General features: G+C 37.6%; 4 protein-coding genes and 1 non-coding gene across 7 annotated transcripts; 2 read left to right on the top strand and 3 right to left on the bottom strand.

The window, feature by feature from the left end:
* Positions 1-249: 249 nt before the first annotated feature.
* TRNAR-CCG lies at positions 250-322 on the bottom strand. The gene has a single exon. It is a non-coding gene; the product is annotated as a tRNA-Arg (tRNA).
* A 156-nt stretch (positions 323-478) lies between these two features.
* On the bottom strand, positions 479-3,717 carry LOC106387584 (putative pentatricopeptide repeat-containing protein At5g52630). The gene has a single exon (XM_013827469.3). The coding sequence runs from the start codon at positions 3,331-3,333 to the stop codon at positions 520-522; it is 2,814 nt and encodes a 937-aa protein (XP_013682923.2). The 5' UTR covers positions 3,334-3,717; the 3' UTR covers positions 479-519.
* A 533-nt stretch (positions 3,718-4,250) lies between these two features.
* Positions 4,251-7,456, bottom strand: LOC106387586 (serine/arginine-rich splicing factor SR45-like). 2 transcript variants are annotated; one of them, XM_013827470.3, is made up of 12 exons: positions 7,193-7,456; positions 6,993-7,031; positions 6,633-6,721; positions 6,406-6,452; positions 6,240-6,320; positions 5,975-6,140; positions 5,712-5,889; positions 5,573-5,638; positions 5,326-5,439; positions 4,979-5,048; positions 4,838-4,875; positions 4,251-4,580 (listed from the first exon to the last, which is right to left on the bottom strand). In XM_013827470.3, exons 1-12 carry the CDS (start codon positions 7,369-7,371, stop codon positions 4,511-4,513), a joined length of 1,137 nt encoding a protein of 378 aa, XP_013682924.2. In that variant the 5' UTR covers positions 7,372-7,456; the 3' UTR covers positions 4,251-4,510. The 2 variants fall into 2 exon arrangements, with proteins under 2 accessions (XP_013682924.2, XP_013682925.2); XM_013827471.3 differs by lacking the exon at positions 6,993-7,031 and having other exon boundaries at positions 7,193-7,454.
* A 180-nt stretch (positions 7,457-7,636) lies between these two features.
* On the top strand, positions 7,637-9,991 carry LOC106387588 (cold-responsive protein kinase 1). Of its 2 annotated transcripts, none has more exons than XM_013827475.3 (7): positions 7,637-7,879; positions 8,150-8,232; positions 8,331-8,446; positions 8,525-8,735; positions 8,807-9,050; positions 9,121-9,271; positions 9,352-9,991. In XM_013827475.3, the coding sequence occupies exons 2-7, from the start codon at positions 8,172-8,174 to the stop codon at positions 9,760-9,762; spliced, it is 1,194 nt and encodes a 397-aa protein (XP_013682929.1). In that variant the 5' UTR covers positions 7,637-7,879; positions 8,150-8,171; the 3' UTR covers positions 9,763-9,991. The 2 variants fall into 2 exon arrangements, with proteins under 2 accessions (XP_013682929.1, XP_013682930.1); XM_013827476.3 differs by having other exon boundaries at positions 7,650-7,879; positions 8,157-8,232.
* A 2,805-nt stretch (positions 9,992-12,796) lies between these two features.
* On the top strand, positions 12,797-13,498 carry LOC125576970 (histone acetyltransferase HAC1-like). Its single transcript, XM_048737535.1, has 3 exons — positions 12,797-12,955; positions 13,148-13,306; positions 13,415-13,498. The coding sequence occupies exons 1-3, from the start codon at positions 12,797-12,799 to the stop codon at positions 13,496-13,498; spliced, it is 402 nt and encodes a 133-aa protein (XP_048593492.1).
* The last annotated feature ends 3,427 nt before the right edge of the window (positions 13,499-16,925 follow it).

The raw sequence follows: 16,925 nt of genomic DNA, 5'->3' as shown, positions 1-16,925 counted from the left end.
AAACGCCAAAATGTGTTTAAGAGTTTAAAGACATCAAAAATTTGTAGTATAAAAGTTAGACATGATCGAAGGGGATTTTTCTAGTCCAGACATATAGCATTGCTTGATGAACGTCTAACTTGTTGAGTGATTTCACTGATTAAATGTCAATTTGAAACATAGCTTGATCCCATCTATGCTTTTGGAATGTTGCAGAGGAACAGAGTGAAAATAATAACGATTAAGAAAACATAATAAAAATATAAAAAACGACCACGGTGGGACTCGAACCCACAATCTCCCGCTCCGGAGGCGAGCGCCTTATCCATTAGGCCACGCGGCCTTGTCTGGCTAACTAGATACATTTAACTAGTTTAACAATCTGCATTAATCAATTTACTTCAAAAGAATGACTGATTCAGTTTGTGGTTGTATTATTTTCGATTCACTGTCACAAACCCTTCACAGTATACTAAAAAGGTAAAAAAAAAAACTTCAATCAAATAATTCTGTAAGCTATACTGTAATTAAGGTCCTCTGTCACCAGTAATCCTTACAAGAACACATACCACTCTCAAAATGGTGAAACCGATACTGATCTCTTAAAACGATTCTACGTCCTACAACTTTACTAACAAACTTGTAAACAGAGTGGCAATCACTGCATATGCGAAGGTTCTTAAAGATTCTAACCGTACCACCTTCAGGTGTACTTATCAACGCGTACGCAAGAGCGAGTCTTTCGCTATGATTCCAAAGATTCTGCTCTTTCTGTTCCTCATCTGTGTCTTGCAACGCCCCGCTTGTATCCGCTACGTACCCAGATTCTTTGATCAGCTTCTTGATATCTTCTAGCTTCTCGTATATCTCCAACGTCTTCGGATGAGTTCTGTCTCCGATACCAAACGTACTCACTTTGTCTTTTTGTTTCACCCAACTGCAAGCTTGTTTCTTCTTGATGTTCTTGAAACCCATTTGGTTTCTCACACTCTCCACATCGTCCCATCTCCCTGTTGTTGCAAACATGTTCGAAGACAAGACGTAAACAGAATCATCCTCTGGTTCAAGCTTCGAGAGATGTTCCGCTGCTCTTCTCCCACGGTCCAAATCTCCATGGATTTTGCAGGAAGCTAGCAAGCTACGCCATACGAGGTCGTTTGGCTTCATTGGCATATTAGATATAATAGTTTCAGCTTCTGCTAACCTCCCTGATCTTCCAAGAAGATCAATCACACAAACGCAATGTTCAATGGCTGGTTTTATACCGAAATCCCTAGCAATCATGTCGTAGTACGCAAGGCCTTGGTCTACTAATCCCCCATGGCTACACGCTGTAAGAAGAGAGACAAATGTGACATGACCTGGTTTGATTCCACTTTCCAGCATTTCATGGAAAGTCTCACACACTTTCTCGAAATAGCCGTGTCTTCCAAAAGCTGATATCAGTATGTTCCACGAGGGAAGTGATCTATTGACAGATGGTGAAAGCATTTTCACAGCTTCGTCTAGTTCCCCACATTTGTTATACATGTCTGCAGCAGCGTTGAAGATGAAACAATCTTGTTCAAACCCGAGTTTCACAGCTAAACCGTGAAGTTGTTGGCCTTCCTCTAGTACAGCTAGCTTCGCAGCAGCGGAGAGTCCCTCGGAGAAACTAAACTGGTCTAAATTCATCCCCAAACTTCTCATCTTTGATACAAGTTTTAGCACCTCTTCTCCATGACCGTGGTGAGCATTTGCCGCAAGCATTGCATTCCACGTGATGATATTCCTATTGTTTAATCTATTAAACAGGTCATGGCTCGAGGTTAAATCACCACATTTCGCGTACATAGTGATAAGCGAGTTTTTCACGTGTTCATCCGATTCGAATCCGGCAGAAACTATGTAGGCGTGTAATGGCTTCCCATGTTTAAGCAAATCACAGGGCGTTAAGCAAGCACCAAGAACACTTACCACTGTGATATAATTTGCACCAACACCTTCCATTCTCATAGTTCTAAAAGCCGCCAGTGCATTGTCGGTATCTTCATCCTCAGCATAGCCGCCAATAAGAGCATTCCAAGCTACTTCATCTCGTCTAGGCATCTGTAGTAGAACCCGTCTGGATTCGCTCATCTCGCCTATCTTTCCGTACATAGAAACCAATGCATTACCAATAATCTGATTTTCAAATAAACCGGTGACCATTACAAGCCCATGAAGGATCCTGCCCTTATCAAGAAACTCAGGACTAAAGCAAGCAGCTAACGCGCTTGTAAAACTCACATAGTTCGCTGATTTTCCGGTCCTTATCATCGAGCAGAGAAGTCCTAAAGCATCTAAGCTCCTCCCATCCTCGACAAAACAAGCCATCAAAGAGTTCCAAGAGATCAAATCTTTAGCAGGCATTTGTTTAAACACCAACTCTGCTTCTTCTGATCTTCCAGCGCCTGCGTACATTCTCAAAAGAGTATTGCACACACAGACAACTGAATCAAACCCCATTTTGAAAACCAGAGCATGGATTCCCCTACCCCGTTTTTGGTGATCTACATGACCCAAAACTGATAACAGAGTTGACACGGTGGTGGAATTCACTTCACCATGAAAATGACGCATCAAATGAAAAACCCAAAGCGATTCCTCACAGTAACCATTCTGAGCATATGCCGCAGCAATCGAGTTCCATGAAATCGTGTCACGTTCAGACATTCGATCAAAGATGTACTTTGCATAGTCTACGTTTCCCAGATTACCAAACATGGATACAAGCGAATTCTCCACTGCCAGTTTCCTCTCCAGTCCTGATTTGATAACCTCTCCGATAATCTGACACCCCAATGATTCATCTTTAAGCAACCCGCAAGAACTGATAACCAAAGACATGGAGTTTTCATTACACCCAACTCCTTCTCCCTTCATACCTTTATAGATACCAATCACTTCCTCCGCCTCACCCTTATCCGAGTAACCAACCATCAGAGAAGTCCAAGACACCACATTTCTCAAAGGCATCTCCTCAAACACTTTCCTTGAACTCGAAACCAACCCATAAACCCCATATAGATGCAAAACAGCAGTACTCACGTAAACATCAGACATCAAACCAGACTTAGCCACAAAGCCGTGAACTTGAACCCCTTCACTGAACATACAACCTCCCCGACCACAAGCTGTCACTAAACTAGCAATCACAAACCCACTCGGCCTAACGCCAAGACCACACATCTCCTTGAAAAAACCAACCCCTTCCCGGTACATTCCAACGCGGACAAGCCCCGACATCATGGTGTTCCAAGAAGCTTCGTTTCTCACAGGCATTTCGTCGAACAGGTGGCGCGCCGGTTTGACTCGGCCGAACTTCGTGTACATGTTTATCAAAGTGTTGATGTGCAGAACACTCGTACGAACCAATCCTTTGACGCATAGCGCGTGAACAGCTCTTCCCGTGGTTTCCTTACTGATCTGAGAGAAACCGTTCTCGTGAAAGGAAGAAACTTCCGGGCTCCAATGGTCTGAGAGCGAGAAAAGTCCACTCAAGCTTGTGACTTTTCTTCCTTCTCCTTCTTCTTCCACGTTTTTCAAACATTGCAATGTCGAGAACCGCCGCGTCTTGAAACGGCGGGAGGATAAATTACGAAGTAGTCGAAATTCGCCGCCGTGACGAGACAGGAGTTTGCGGTGACAGGTGGCCAGCTCTGATTCGTGTGTTGTTCCCGGGAAGTTTAAATGATTTCACAACAAATTTTATTGAGATCATCAGCCTTCAAGAGCTAATGTTAATGGGCTTTTTTTAATGGGTTATGAGTTAATAGGCTTTCACATTAAATCCCTCAGAGATTTGTCTTGGGCCTTACTTTTGGTCAATTGAGATTTTGATATCAGTCTCATTCATACACATGCTTTTGCTAATCTTCTTAGAGTTTGAGACTTCTGTCAATATTTGAGACAAATCGTTGTGTTTACAAAAAAAAAATTGAAGATGTGTGAAAAACAATCAAACCACCAACTTTGAGTTTCTTCTGTATTCTGAGACACGACCTGCATGGATCACAAATCTTATGAGCAACAGTCCAACAAAAGTATATGCGTCAAAAGTGTGTTTGATAACAAAGACAGAAAGCTACTAACCAGTAATTGATCTGCTAATATAAATGGAGTGGATGAGTTATGACTACGATCGTTTGTAGAGAAGACATTGCATCAACCACTTGGATGTTGTTATGATAAATCGATTCTAGAAAAACAATTCACCACTTGAGGAATAGCAACAACAACAAAAAGAACACTTGAGAGTAACAAGATCGTGTTCATCCCATTTATTACATTTCAACAAGTTCTCTTTGCTTTTTAACACGCGGGTGAGAAAAAAAGAAACGAACAGTTCTTCGTCTTTAACTCATAAGACTATACTGAAATCCAAATCAGTTCTATAGCTGGAGATGCACAAAATATAAAAACTACAAAAGCCACAACTCTCAAGCCACAACTCTCATTTGGTCACTGGCAAAACTTCAGCCGAGAGATAATATGTTTTTTTATTACATTGTTATGTTCTGCGAGGAGGCGGTGAGCTGCTGCTACTGCTGTTACTGCTGCTTCTTTTTCCTCTCAGTGGCCTACACATTACGCACCAACAAACCCCATTCTCTGCAATTAGACTTTGAGAGCTAAAAGATTTACATAATGTTTGAACCAAGTCTTCTGGTCTTTGTTTCACCACAATCACATTAACTACACATAACTTAGCAGAGTGGAGCATTTTTACACTACTGCATGCTACAGACTACAATGGTTTTTTTTTTTTGCTAAAAGCAGACTACAGTGTTTCCAGCTTTAAGATGAGGACTAGTGTTAAGCAAAGAAAGTGTTTTACCTCTTAGGACTGCGGCTCCTCGAAATCTTCCTAGGAATCTGTTAGTTTTAATAATCCACACAGGTTAGAAATCAAAACACCAAACTCAACAAGGCATCAACATTTTTTATAGCTAAAAAGAGATCCGCATCAGGTACTTACCCTTCTGGGACTTGGCGAACTGGAGTAAGAAGAAGATGACCTCCTACGTCTCCCAGCTGGACCTCGTCCCCTGCTTACGATCAAAGACAAATTTACACCACTAAGAGAGACTCCACATAGATCTATATAACTTAAGTCATATTTGGCATCAGTTTGTCACAAACCGAGATACAAGGATAACACAATGTAGTAACTTTAAGTATACACGTAAATTATGCAAGATTGAAAAACACGTCATGACTCTTGTATCATCATATGTGTACTATCTCAGCCATACCACTGCAGGTAACTAAAATCCCGGAGATATCAACTACCTTAATAGCATTTTTAAAGCGGTTAAAACATACCTGCGGGGTGAGATGGACCTCGAACGAGAGCGAACAGGCCTACGAATTGGGGATCGGCTACGTCTGCGGATTGGAGATCTTCTGAGAGGACTGCGTAGTCTCCTTGGAGGTGACCTGAAACACGTCCAATTCAAAGACAAAACAGACATTTTTCAGCTCTAATGTCCTGAGTACGTTAGCCTAACAAAGAAGTAATTCCTATCCTCCAATCACTAGGGGGATACTTTGTGAAATGACATAGACTTACCTTCGCCTTAGAGGAGGAGGAGAACGTCTCCGAACAGGACTGCCACGGATTCTTCTAGGGGAGCCCCTGTTGACACATAAAAAGTGAGTAATTGATTCTGAAAACACCACATAAAACAGATGGTACCACTACAGCTAACCTTGGAGGAGATCTCTGTCTTCTTGGAGGTGGAGAAGATGGTGAACGGCCTCTAGGTGGCGATGCTGCCCTGCGTCTGGGCGGTGTATCACCACGACGGCGGATAGGAGGGCTCGGCCTCCGGCGAGGGGGAGAATCAGGTAACCTCCTAGGTAGTGGTGATCGCCTTCTTGGAGAAGCTAATCACATTATTGATGATAATCATTGACACCATATAAAGTATATATCACAACAATAACAAAAAAATTATAAACATAGACGTACTCTCTCTTGAGCGCATGGGCCCATCTTTCTCAATGTCAGCAGCGGCATTATCAGGTTTTGGAGCCTCTCTCTTTGGTGCACTTGAGACAGGTTTAAGGGGTGGAGATAGTTTCTGACGTGGTGGTAGTGTGAACTTGGCTTTAACAACATTTCCATCAATTTGGCCCTGCGTTAAGTAAACAAAAAAAGAAAGCATGCATAAATCTTATCAGCCAATATGTTGAGTTAATAACATACTGCATTTTATATTTGGGAAGAGACATACACCATCCATAAACAGCAGAGCTTTCTCAGCATCAGCTCTTGCCTTGAACTCAACATAAGCATATCCTTTTGGAAGAGTAACCTGTCAATATGCAAAGGAGTTATGAACAAATTTTCTTAACAATTAGTGCCCTAAAATAACAGAGAACAGCGAAATAGCAACTTACAGCTCGATCCATCGCAAGTTCTACGTGTACAACTTCACCATAGTTGCCTAGAAATACGACAAAAAGGCCATTACTAAGTCGCCAAGCAAATTGGTCAAACGAAACAAAATACAAAAACCATAATGCCAGTGATGATCCAGGGACGTAATGACCTACAAACTACTGATATTGGTTCATGTAATGACATTAGAACAAGAAGAAGGGATATGGAAGACCAACCAACATACCAAATATTTCTTTGAGATGGCCTTCATTCACATTCCTGCTAAGAGAATCAACATGGAGAACAAGAGATTCTTGAATCGGTGCGGCTTTCCTGAAATTAGAAGTCCATTGTAAAGTCAGCAAAACTGAGGATCTTAGGAAAGTATTAAAACAATCAAGACTTTCAAGCAGAGATACCAACACAATTAAGCTATCAATTAGTTGAAACGGTACCACAATGTCTACTCTAGTGTAGTTGCACTTTTTTTAACTAAGCCACAACTCTCACCTCACCTCACACACACACATATATGAACAGAGAGAGAAAAAGATGTTAATAGCCAATATTGACATTCTAAACTAGTTATGAGTGGGGAGACTACTTAGAGGGTGAAGAGGCTCCTTTTGGAGGCCCAGAAGAACTGTAAAGATAGATCACAACATTCACGTCACACTACGAATAAGCTATTTACCCAGAAAGAAAAATATACATAACTCAATGCCACAGTCTCCAATTCCAAATTTTGGATCCAACCCACTTCTTAACAGAGCTAAAATCACCAAATCGAAAGAAAGCACTAACCTTTTTCCACGGGGTGGAGGACTACGACTCCCTGAGCTCACGCTCCGCGAAGAAGAAGAGAGCGATCTAGAACGGGAAAGAGACCTGGACCCACTCGAACGAGATCTGGAGCTGGAGCTGGACCGAGATGAAGACCCAGAGGCGGAAGGTGAACGACGGACGCGGCTAGGTTTCGCCATTGGCGATTATCGCGACGCAGGAGCCAACTTCAAAAACCCTAGCGGATAAAAGTGTGATTTTTTTTTTATTTTTTTTTGGTTTTCTTTACAAATTACAACTCTGTTAAAAAAATATTCCGCGAGATGATTGGCGGGTAAGTATTATTTTAAGATAAACGATAATTTATTTAAAGGGAAAGTTGTTTTCATAAAAAAGAGAACAGACAATTTTAACATGAGATAAAATAAAGAAAAGTACAAAAAGAGAAGAAAGACTGTAGCATTGCTTAGTCGTCGGAGCAACGCACAAGGAATAGTACTGACGCGTGCTTCAGATTTACGAAGACCCCTTCTTCCTTCTTCTTCATTCTTTCCCTCTCCTACTCTATTTCATCAAATACTTAATATCTGATATCCACACACACGCCGAGGATAAGAAGAGAGAGAGAGAGAGCGACTCTGATCGCGTAAAGTCAGAGCCTTTTTTATACCAATTTCAACCTGCGATCTCCGAACCACTCTCTCTGAGGTGGGTTTCTCTTTCTTTCTATTTTTTCTGAGTCTGTTTCGAGTTTTTGTTCTCAATCCTAAGAAACTCAAATTCAAAGTCGGCAGCTTTTTTTTTTAGTTGCTTTAGCTTCTGAGGTCTTTGGGGAGTTTCTTACTTGGATAGAGATTCTATTGAGTAGTAGTAATTGGATTCGATCTTATCTCTGGTTTACTAGTTAGAATTCAAATCTCTGAACTGGTCTCGTTTCTTTTTCTCGTGGGTAATCATTATAATTGATGGCATCAACAGTTCACAGGTCTGTCTTATTACAATGATGGGCTCCTGTTTCTCATGCCACAAGAGTGGAGGAGAACCTTCACAAGTTGATAGAGGTAACATATACTACTTTTAAGCTTGGAATGTTAACTATGCATAGTCTTGTTGCTGGTTTCCTCTTAACTTGGTGTTTGTTTATCTTTCTTGCTTACAGAAATCTCAGCGATAATTAAGGTAAAGATTTACAAATACAAAGAGATTCGTCAAGCTACTGATGATTTCGACGCCCTGAATAAAATTGGAGAAGGAGGGTTTGGCTCTGTGTACAAGGTAAAATGAGTAAACTCACTTCCTTGCTACTCTCTGTCTTCATTTTTTTTTGTAACTCAAACAGTGTCAAATGATTAGGGCCGTCTTAAAGATGGAAAGATTGCAGCTATCAAAGTCCTTTCCGCTGAGTCAAGACAAGGCGTGAAAGAGTTCTTGACTGAGATCAATGTCATATCAGAGATACAGCATGAGAATCTAGTTAAGTTATATGGATGCTGCGTTGAGGGGAATCACAGGATACTTGTCTACAACTATCTGGAGAACAATAGCCTTGATAAGACCCTCTTAGGTGATTCTCGTAGTTTGTATGTCAGTTTCTTTAGTGTCATATTCTCAATGAATGAATGTTTTTTTTTTCAGCTGGGGGATACATTAAGAGTGGGATACAGTTTGATTGGAGAACTCGGTCCAGAATCTGCGTTGGGGTTGCTAAAGGTCTTGCCTTTCTTCATGAAGAAGTAAGGCCTCACATTATTCATAGAGATATCAAGGCGAGCAACATTCTACTTGACAGAGACTTATCTCCCAAGATAGCTGATTTTGGACTCGCCAAGCTTATGCCGCCGAACATGACTCATGTCAGCACTCGTGTCGCCGGTACAATGTGAGTTTCAAGCGTTTTTTTATATTCTCGCTATAAGTAAAGGTTCTTAATTAACATCTGGTTTGTGCAGTGGTTATCTAGCGCCAGAGTATGCGGTTAGGGGACAGGTTACGCGCAAAGCTGATGTTTACAGCTATGGAGTCCTTCTGATGGAGATAGTCAGTGCAAGAAGTAACAAAAACACACGGTTACCCCAGGGGTATCAATATCTTCTAGAAAGAGTAAAAGTCTCTTGCCTTTTATGTTCTTTTGTAAGCTCTTTGGTTTTAGAGATATAACTTTTTTTCTTGCATTTCCACAGGCTTGGGATCTTTATGAGCGGAATGAGCTAGTGGATCTCGTTGACACAGGGCTAAACGGAGTCTTTGACGGAGAGGAAGCTTGCCGGTACCTAAAAATAGGTCTTTTGTGCACGCAAGACAATCCTAAGCTAAGGCCAAGTATGTCCACGGTGGTGAAGCTGTTAACAGGGGAGAAGAAGGATATAGAGAGCAGGAACATAACCAGACCAGGTTTGATTTCTGATTTTATGGACTTGAAAGTGAAAGGACCGGTCGAGAAAAAGCAAGAGGAAGTGAACAGACGCAACTACTACACGAATCTTTCTTCAGATAATGCCTCGTCTAGCACCGGGACTAGAGATAACTCGAATGCTTACTCGTCAGGGGCTTCTTCATCTACTGCGGTTTCTACACTCAGCAGTACCATTTAGAAAAGAAAAGGAGAAACAGCTTTTTTTTTGTCTTTGATGTTTCTGTCTGTCTCATCACCTTCTTCTTCCTTGGACCCAAACAGAAGGTTTCTTTCTGTTAGATTTTGTCTTTAGTTGCAAACAGAGATTTGTGTCATTGTGTGTATGTATATAAGATTGAAACCGTATCTGAATTGGTCCCCAAAAAATAGTTATGATGTCTGATATCTATATGTTTTAGCTTCATTGATTCAGTTGTCTTGAATGAGTCTTAACCGAGAGGTTAAACCAATCACTGTCCGATTGATTAACCAGTAGGTGTAGTACATTTCATAGTTTAGTGATGATTTGGAGCTGTAATTAAGGCCAAAAAATAAATGAAAAATCGTTTAATTAGGCAGGAGCGCTCCTCTATTAAGTGTCTGAAGGAATGCTTAAGGACCCTTACGTGGCGAGTTTTAATTTGATGGCTCATGTCTCTCTCTCTCTCTTTCCTCGCGAAATACTCTTTTCTCTCTTCTTCCTCGATTCTTTTCTTCGATCTCTGTTGAATCTTCGATCTCTCCATCTTCTCCGTCAATTCTTCTGTCTCTCCATCTTCTCTGTTGATTCTCTGTCGTTTTTGATATCAATCTTTCTCTCTGTCGATTCAATGATGATTTTCTTGATGATCTTGAGGAAGTGAACTCGTCTTGGATTCCTGAGAATATGTGAGCTGGGTTTTGTTGAATTAAGCTCTTGTGGATGTGATTTTGTGAAAACATGGTTCTAGTGCATTTTCTGAATTGGGGGTTTTGGTTATGTTTCTGGTTAATCGATAGCTTGATCTGACCTAAGGAAAAAAATTTCACCTTTGAGTAGCTGGTTCTTGACCTTTTTGAGAGATTGAAACACAAAGGCTTATCAGGTGACTCGTAGTGAGATTCACTTTACAATCTGTCTGCAGGTTTCTTCCTGTTCCATTCGTTGATACCATCTGATAAAACTTCTTTTTCTTTTTGAGAAAACCACGAGACTATAGAGACGACTGCCTGATCAAACTTCTTATCATAACTCTTTGTTCATTCACACTTTTGATCAAAAAATTTTAAGAACCTCGATGAGGTTCTCCCATTGGAGGAGTAAAATTTAATTAGATTAACAAGGGTTCTTAAGTTTTCAAATCACAAAATTAACTACTAAATAATTCATCAGAACCCTACATAGTTCCTTACCAATGGAGATGCTCTAACGGTATATGATTTCTACATGACAAGTACATGATTGGTCCATGATCCTATAGTTGAAATGTCTATTTTATATATTAAAACAGAAGTCACAACCTTGATTCATGTGTGATTTTTTAAAAAATGGACCTAATGGACCTATTCATAGAAATTCATATTACATTTTAGTTCAGACTAATAATAAATCAAAATTTTAAAATATTTTAATCATAATATCTTTTGATAACTTTTCATTTTAAATATAAATATATTTATTTTAAAATTCTAACAAATCTGTTTAAAAAGATTTTTACAAGATCTTTATTTTCGAAATTATATTTAAATATTTTTGCTAATTTTGAAATTAGTTTAAAATATTATTATACATTAATATATTCAGTTATATAAAATTAAAAATAAAAAAATCTATAATATTTTATTTATTATATAATCATAATAAATCATATTAAAATAAAATTATTATATTGAGCTAAATATAATAAAATTGTATTAAATTTATATATTTATTTATTTTATTTTCGTAATTATAAAATATTTATGTTCAAAAATAAAATCTAATATGTTGGTAAGATGGGTTAACATTATCAAACTATATAATACATGTATAAAATTTAACATGTATTTCTTTAAAGTTAATAATATAAAATCTTTGTAACTACTTTAATCATAATATATTTTCATTTTAAATATAATATATATTGATATATTATATTTAAAAATTCTAATAAATCTGTGTAAAAAAATTTAAACAATAACTTAATGTATTTTAAGTTATCGTTTAAAAATGAAAATAAATAAATTATATCCTATTTTATCTACTTTATAGTCATGATCATGTTAAAATATAATTATTATACTAAAATAAATATGATAAAATTATATTCAATTTATAAATTTTATTTTCATAAATATAAATTATTTATTTAAAATATAATATGATGATAGAACAGCTTAAAATTAACAAACTATATAATACATATCTAAAAATTAACATATCTTAGACTTTTATATATACAATAATAAATTATCTAATATTGGTAAAAAGAAATTCAGGTTTGAAAGACGGGTCAAATTTTAGCATAAATTAAATACAAAATAATTTTTAAATATATTTTCTCATTAATATATTAATTTACTTAATAACTAAATGCAAATACAGTAAGATAAATATATAATAAGAAGTGGTAAATACATACAGTTTAAACAATTAATTAATTATAACATGTAAATTATAAAATTATTATATTTGAAATAGTTATATAAATATTTAAGTATATGATTAACATTAAAAATATATACCACTTATGTTCTAAAATAATAATTTATGTATAGAAAAATAAAACCAAACACCCGTGCGGTTGCACGGGTCAAAATCTAGTTATTTCATTAAATGACATTCTGATTATTATTATTATTTTTTTGTCTACAGCTGGATGGTTACATACGCTATGGTTCACATCATACCAGAAACGTAGAACCTGAAAAAGTAAGACTGATTCAATCAGTGTTGGTACAAACCAAAGAAAAAGTATTCATATCTTTCCACGATTTCTCATCCTAGTTTGACTTTGCCATGAGTTTTAGGCGTGCAACATATATATAGTCTTGTGCGTTTTGGAGAATAGTTCATCGTAACCACTGGTAACTCTTTATTGTTTCAGTTCAGAGATCTATCTCGATTTGGGTTGGTGGTGGTGGTGGTGGTGGCTCCAAAATCAACAGAAAGGGCTCTCAACTTCCGGAAACAACAGAGACGGCTCCTGTTTCTAAGTATTGCACGGACCTGCAAGAATCTACGGAATGATCACAAAGACAGAGATCCTCAGCGCATGCCAGCCAACACCTACCTTGAGCAACAAGCTAATGTACATGCCCTGTCTGGTTTAAAAATCGAAAACACTACGGTGGAGAAAGCTCCTTTAGCATCAAATGACTCAGTATCCACTTCAGATATGTTGAAACTCAAGAGAGTACATGCGAAAGCTTGTGTAAGCCTTGATACTTTTTTTTTAATGGTTACTTCATGTGGGTGGAATAATTCTAACAGATCCCATTGATCTAATTGATTTACTTAGGAATGCCAAAACAAGATAGGCTGAAGCTTATAAACATATGGTGTCCCATGTCCTCACTTTAAAAGATCTTTCGTTTTTGACACTTCATAACTACAAAATCTACAGGAGGATTACCTAAACCCGTCGACCCTTACTTCTCGCTTGGCTAGCTTAATAAGGGCCAAAAAATTGAATAACTACGGTCAGATTCAACAAAATGCTAATTCCTCTTCGCCTGGAACAATGACTACACTCGCTCCTGAAGTTTTTGCTGAGACCACGATGGTACGTACATCAGAGACCTAGATGATAACTTCTCATGATATTTAATTTATTTAAATTAAAAGACGACATTCTGAACTTGATGATGTTTCAATTTGTTGGTCGCAGCAGGTGAGAGAGAAGGTTCTTGAGAGGGGAGATGAGTTGGAGACAGAGATCGCAGAGAATCTGAAGTCCATGAGCCTCTACAGCTGAATATGATCCGTAGGTTTTTCATTACTTGTGTTACAAGATAAGCATTTATGTTACACATGCTTCGGAATTCGCACTGCTACTGTACTCCTGCTGCTTGTGAAGACTGTACGTACCAACGGTAAAACGGGTTTCGATACGTTTCCGGTTTGAGCTTGGTATATGATTATGTAATTAGAACAGAAAAATAAGTTGATAGCTGTAAAAATAAACAAAGCAAAACTACAAGGGTGAAAATTCGTAAATTATATCAGATAAATAACAAATATATGCACACACCGTATATCCAGATTTTTCGAAGTATTTGCGATCCATTCGTTTTATTCGAATAACCAATTACCTGCACCAATTCGATTCATAGTCATCCATATATTCGGTATTTTGAATATCCAAAATTTTTATTTTTTAACTGGATATTCGATTTGATCTGTACTAATAAAATAAAAACTAATAAATAAATAAAAATAACAAAATATTAGAAATAATAATATTTTACTACAAAATTTAAAATTGTTTGCTTTTAAAATCTTATAAACTACTTTAATAAATAAATTATTGTAAAACTTATATAAAATATAATATATTTTTTGAATAAATTCTATAAAATATAATATTTATATGTAAATTTTTTTAAATATATGTATATATATGTATATAACGGATCGAATCGGTTATCCATTCTTAAAAATATTAGTATTTGTTATTTATTTCATTTTCACAAATATTGCATATTGGTATTTGATTTGTTTCGTAAAGTTACTATCCGAATTTTTTGGTTCAAATTGAAACGAATAACAAATATTTACTGATATTTTATTCAGTAATATATATGTATGAATTCAGACTTGTAATAAAGATAAGGTAAATGTTATTTAACATATTTTTGTTTACTAATCGCAAAATCGAGATTAAAAATTCTCCAAAATCTAGCGATCTTGTGACAGGAATTATGGTTCATTCCGGTTCAGAGATTTTATTTATGAATTTCAGTTTATTAGAACCAAACCGGTTCACAAACAGTTTATATATATACGCTTTTGGCTTATTCTGAAAGATTCAATCAAACAATACAATTAAACTTCTCCTCCAAGTTGAGCTCTATCTCACTGACTTTTCTGTTTCAGAGCTCCCGAAAAATCCCCAATTCGAAGAACTCCGAGCACGAAAAGGTCTCTGATCTCTGAAAATTTGTTGATAATTCATTATATCTTCGCCGTCTAATTTGTGTGAGTTTCACACGTGCGACATCGTCTCTTCAACGACTTGATTGCTCTCTGTTACACTGCGTTTAGGATATATATTTGATCATTATAATCCACCTTGTGATTTGCTTTAGGTTATTTATTTATTTATTTGATTTGCTTTCTTATTGCTCCTCTTGATGATCATATTTGTATGATTCTAGTTTCAACTGTATTGAGATAAAGTATGATAACGGAAACATGAATGTTCAGGCTCACATGTCGGGACAACACCAAGGGGCAGTGCCGCAGAATAACGGAAACTCTCAAATGCACAACGTAGGTGGTGCTGGTGGTGACGAAGGGCCTTCTCGTAGCACCGTTGGTCCCGGCGTCGACCATAATATTCTAAGACTTCGACAGTATATGCGAATCCTTGTGTAAGCCTTCAACTTTTCAGCTGCACTGTTTGTGTCTTCCTGCTATAGTATGCCTATGTTTCGTTCATCTTATATTTGCTTATATTTAACTGAGCCTCCTTGTTCTTCCAGCTTCAACGTTTTACAGAAAAAACAACCATTACCTCCGGATGATGCTGCATCAAAGGCAAAGTATATGGAAGTTGCTAGACGCTTAGAGGAGGGGCTGTTTAAGACGGCTATCTCAAAGGTATCTCGAAATATTTATGTGTGTGTTTACAAGGAAAAAAAATGTTTTGTTTCGTAGTTGAATTTATGATTTGGTTTGCTGGTGAATTCCAAAACAAGAGTACTGGTTGTTGCATCTGGCTCTTTCGTTCATTTTGTGATGCTTTACAACTTATACTACAGGAGGATTACTTGAACGAGTCAACCCTTGACTCTCGACTTGGACGCTTGATAAAAGGCAGACAGTTGAAAAACTCCAATCAGGGACATACTAATTCTTCTATGGTTGGAACGATGGCACCTACGAGTACAGGATTATCACACGCTGGGGGTAATCCTAGTTCGATGGTTACGTCCTCTGCTTGTGCTAGTGTTGGTTTAGGGCCTTCTCCTAACACCTCTGGTCCCATGGACCATGATGTTTTGGAACTCCGACAGTACATGCGAACCCTTGTGTAAGCCTTCCAATTTTTCAGCTTCTCTGGCTCTTCTTGCATTAACTCTCTGTCAGTTTATTATGTCTTGAATCTGTATTCCTGGCTGCATATCTGCTCAGTTTCTTATTATATTGGTGTTTCTGCTCCTGAATATGTTACTTTCTAGGATTCCTTTGGTGTTTAATCTTTGACTAGTTGTCTCCCTCTGGGTATTTTACTTGTTGACTTATACGGTTTCTAACTAAACTTTCGCTCTTTCCAGCTTCAACGAGTTACATAAGCGCCGTCCAGGTCCATCCAATGATGCATTAGATTCTAACTTCTTAGATATTGCTAGGCACTTAGAGGAGGGTCTTTTTCAAATGGCAAACACAAGGGTATTCTCAAAAACTTTACTTGATCGATATTTTGATTGACTGAGACAAGATAGGCTTATAGACATATATGGTGTCTCTAATCTCAAGCTTACTGAATCATGATCTTTCTTTCGTTTTTAACACTTTATAACTTCAATATCTACAGGATGACTACCTTAACCAGTCGACCCTTGTTTCTCGCTTGGCAACCTTAATGACACGCAGAATAATGAATAATCAGCAAAATGCTAATTCATCTCCGCCTGGAACAATGACTACACTCGCTCCTGAAGTTTCTCCAATGGTACATCATAGACCTATACAATAACCGCTCATGATACTAAGAGACAACATTCTGAACTTTGTGACTTTTCATATGTTTTTGGTCTCAGCAGGTGGGAGTGAAGGTTCCTGAGAGCGAAGATGAGTTGGAGACAGAGATCGCAGAGAGTCTGAAGTCCATGAGCCTCTACAGCTGAACATGATCCGGAGTTTTTTTATTACTTCTGTTACAAGCAATAAGATCATCATATAAGTTACTGCACTGTGACTATATTGAATGCTGCTTGTATATACATACCAATGATAAACCGGGTTTTGATTTGTTCTCTTGTTTGACCGTGGGATATGATTATTAAATTTGAATGGTTTTGTTACTCTCACTACTTCGGTACAAGAACAGAAACTAAATAGCTGTAAAACTACAAGGGTAAGTTCGTAAATCACAATACCCGATCGAACGGACAGGAACTTAACCCATTCTCCGACACTTGTTCTTGTCCGTTCGATCTTTCGACCTTGGTTCCTTA

The sequence above is a fragment of the Brassica napus genome, chromosome A8 (assembly GCF_020379485.1).
Source record: "Brassica napus cultivar Da-Ae chromosome A8, Da-Ae, whole genome shotgun sequence".
Classification (NCBI taxonomy): domain Eukaryota; kingdom Viridiplantae; phylum Streptophyta; class Magnoliopsida; order Brassicales; family Brassicaceae; genus Brassica; species Brassica napus.
Note: the sequence above shows the minus strand (reverse complement) of the source record. Positions and strands in the feature narration are given on the sequence as shown.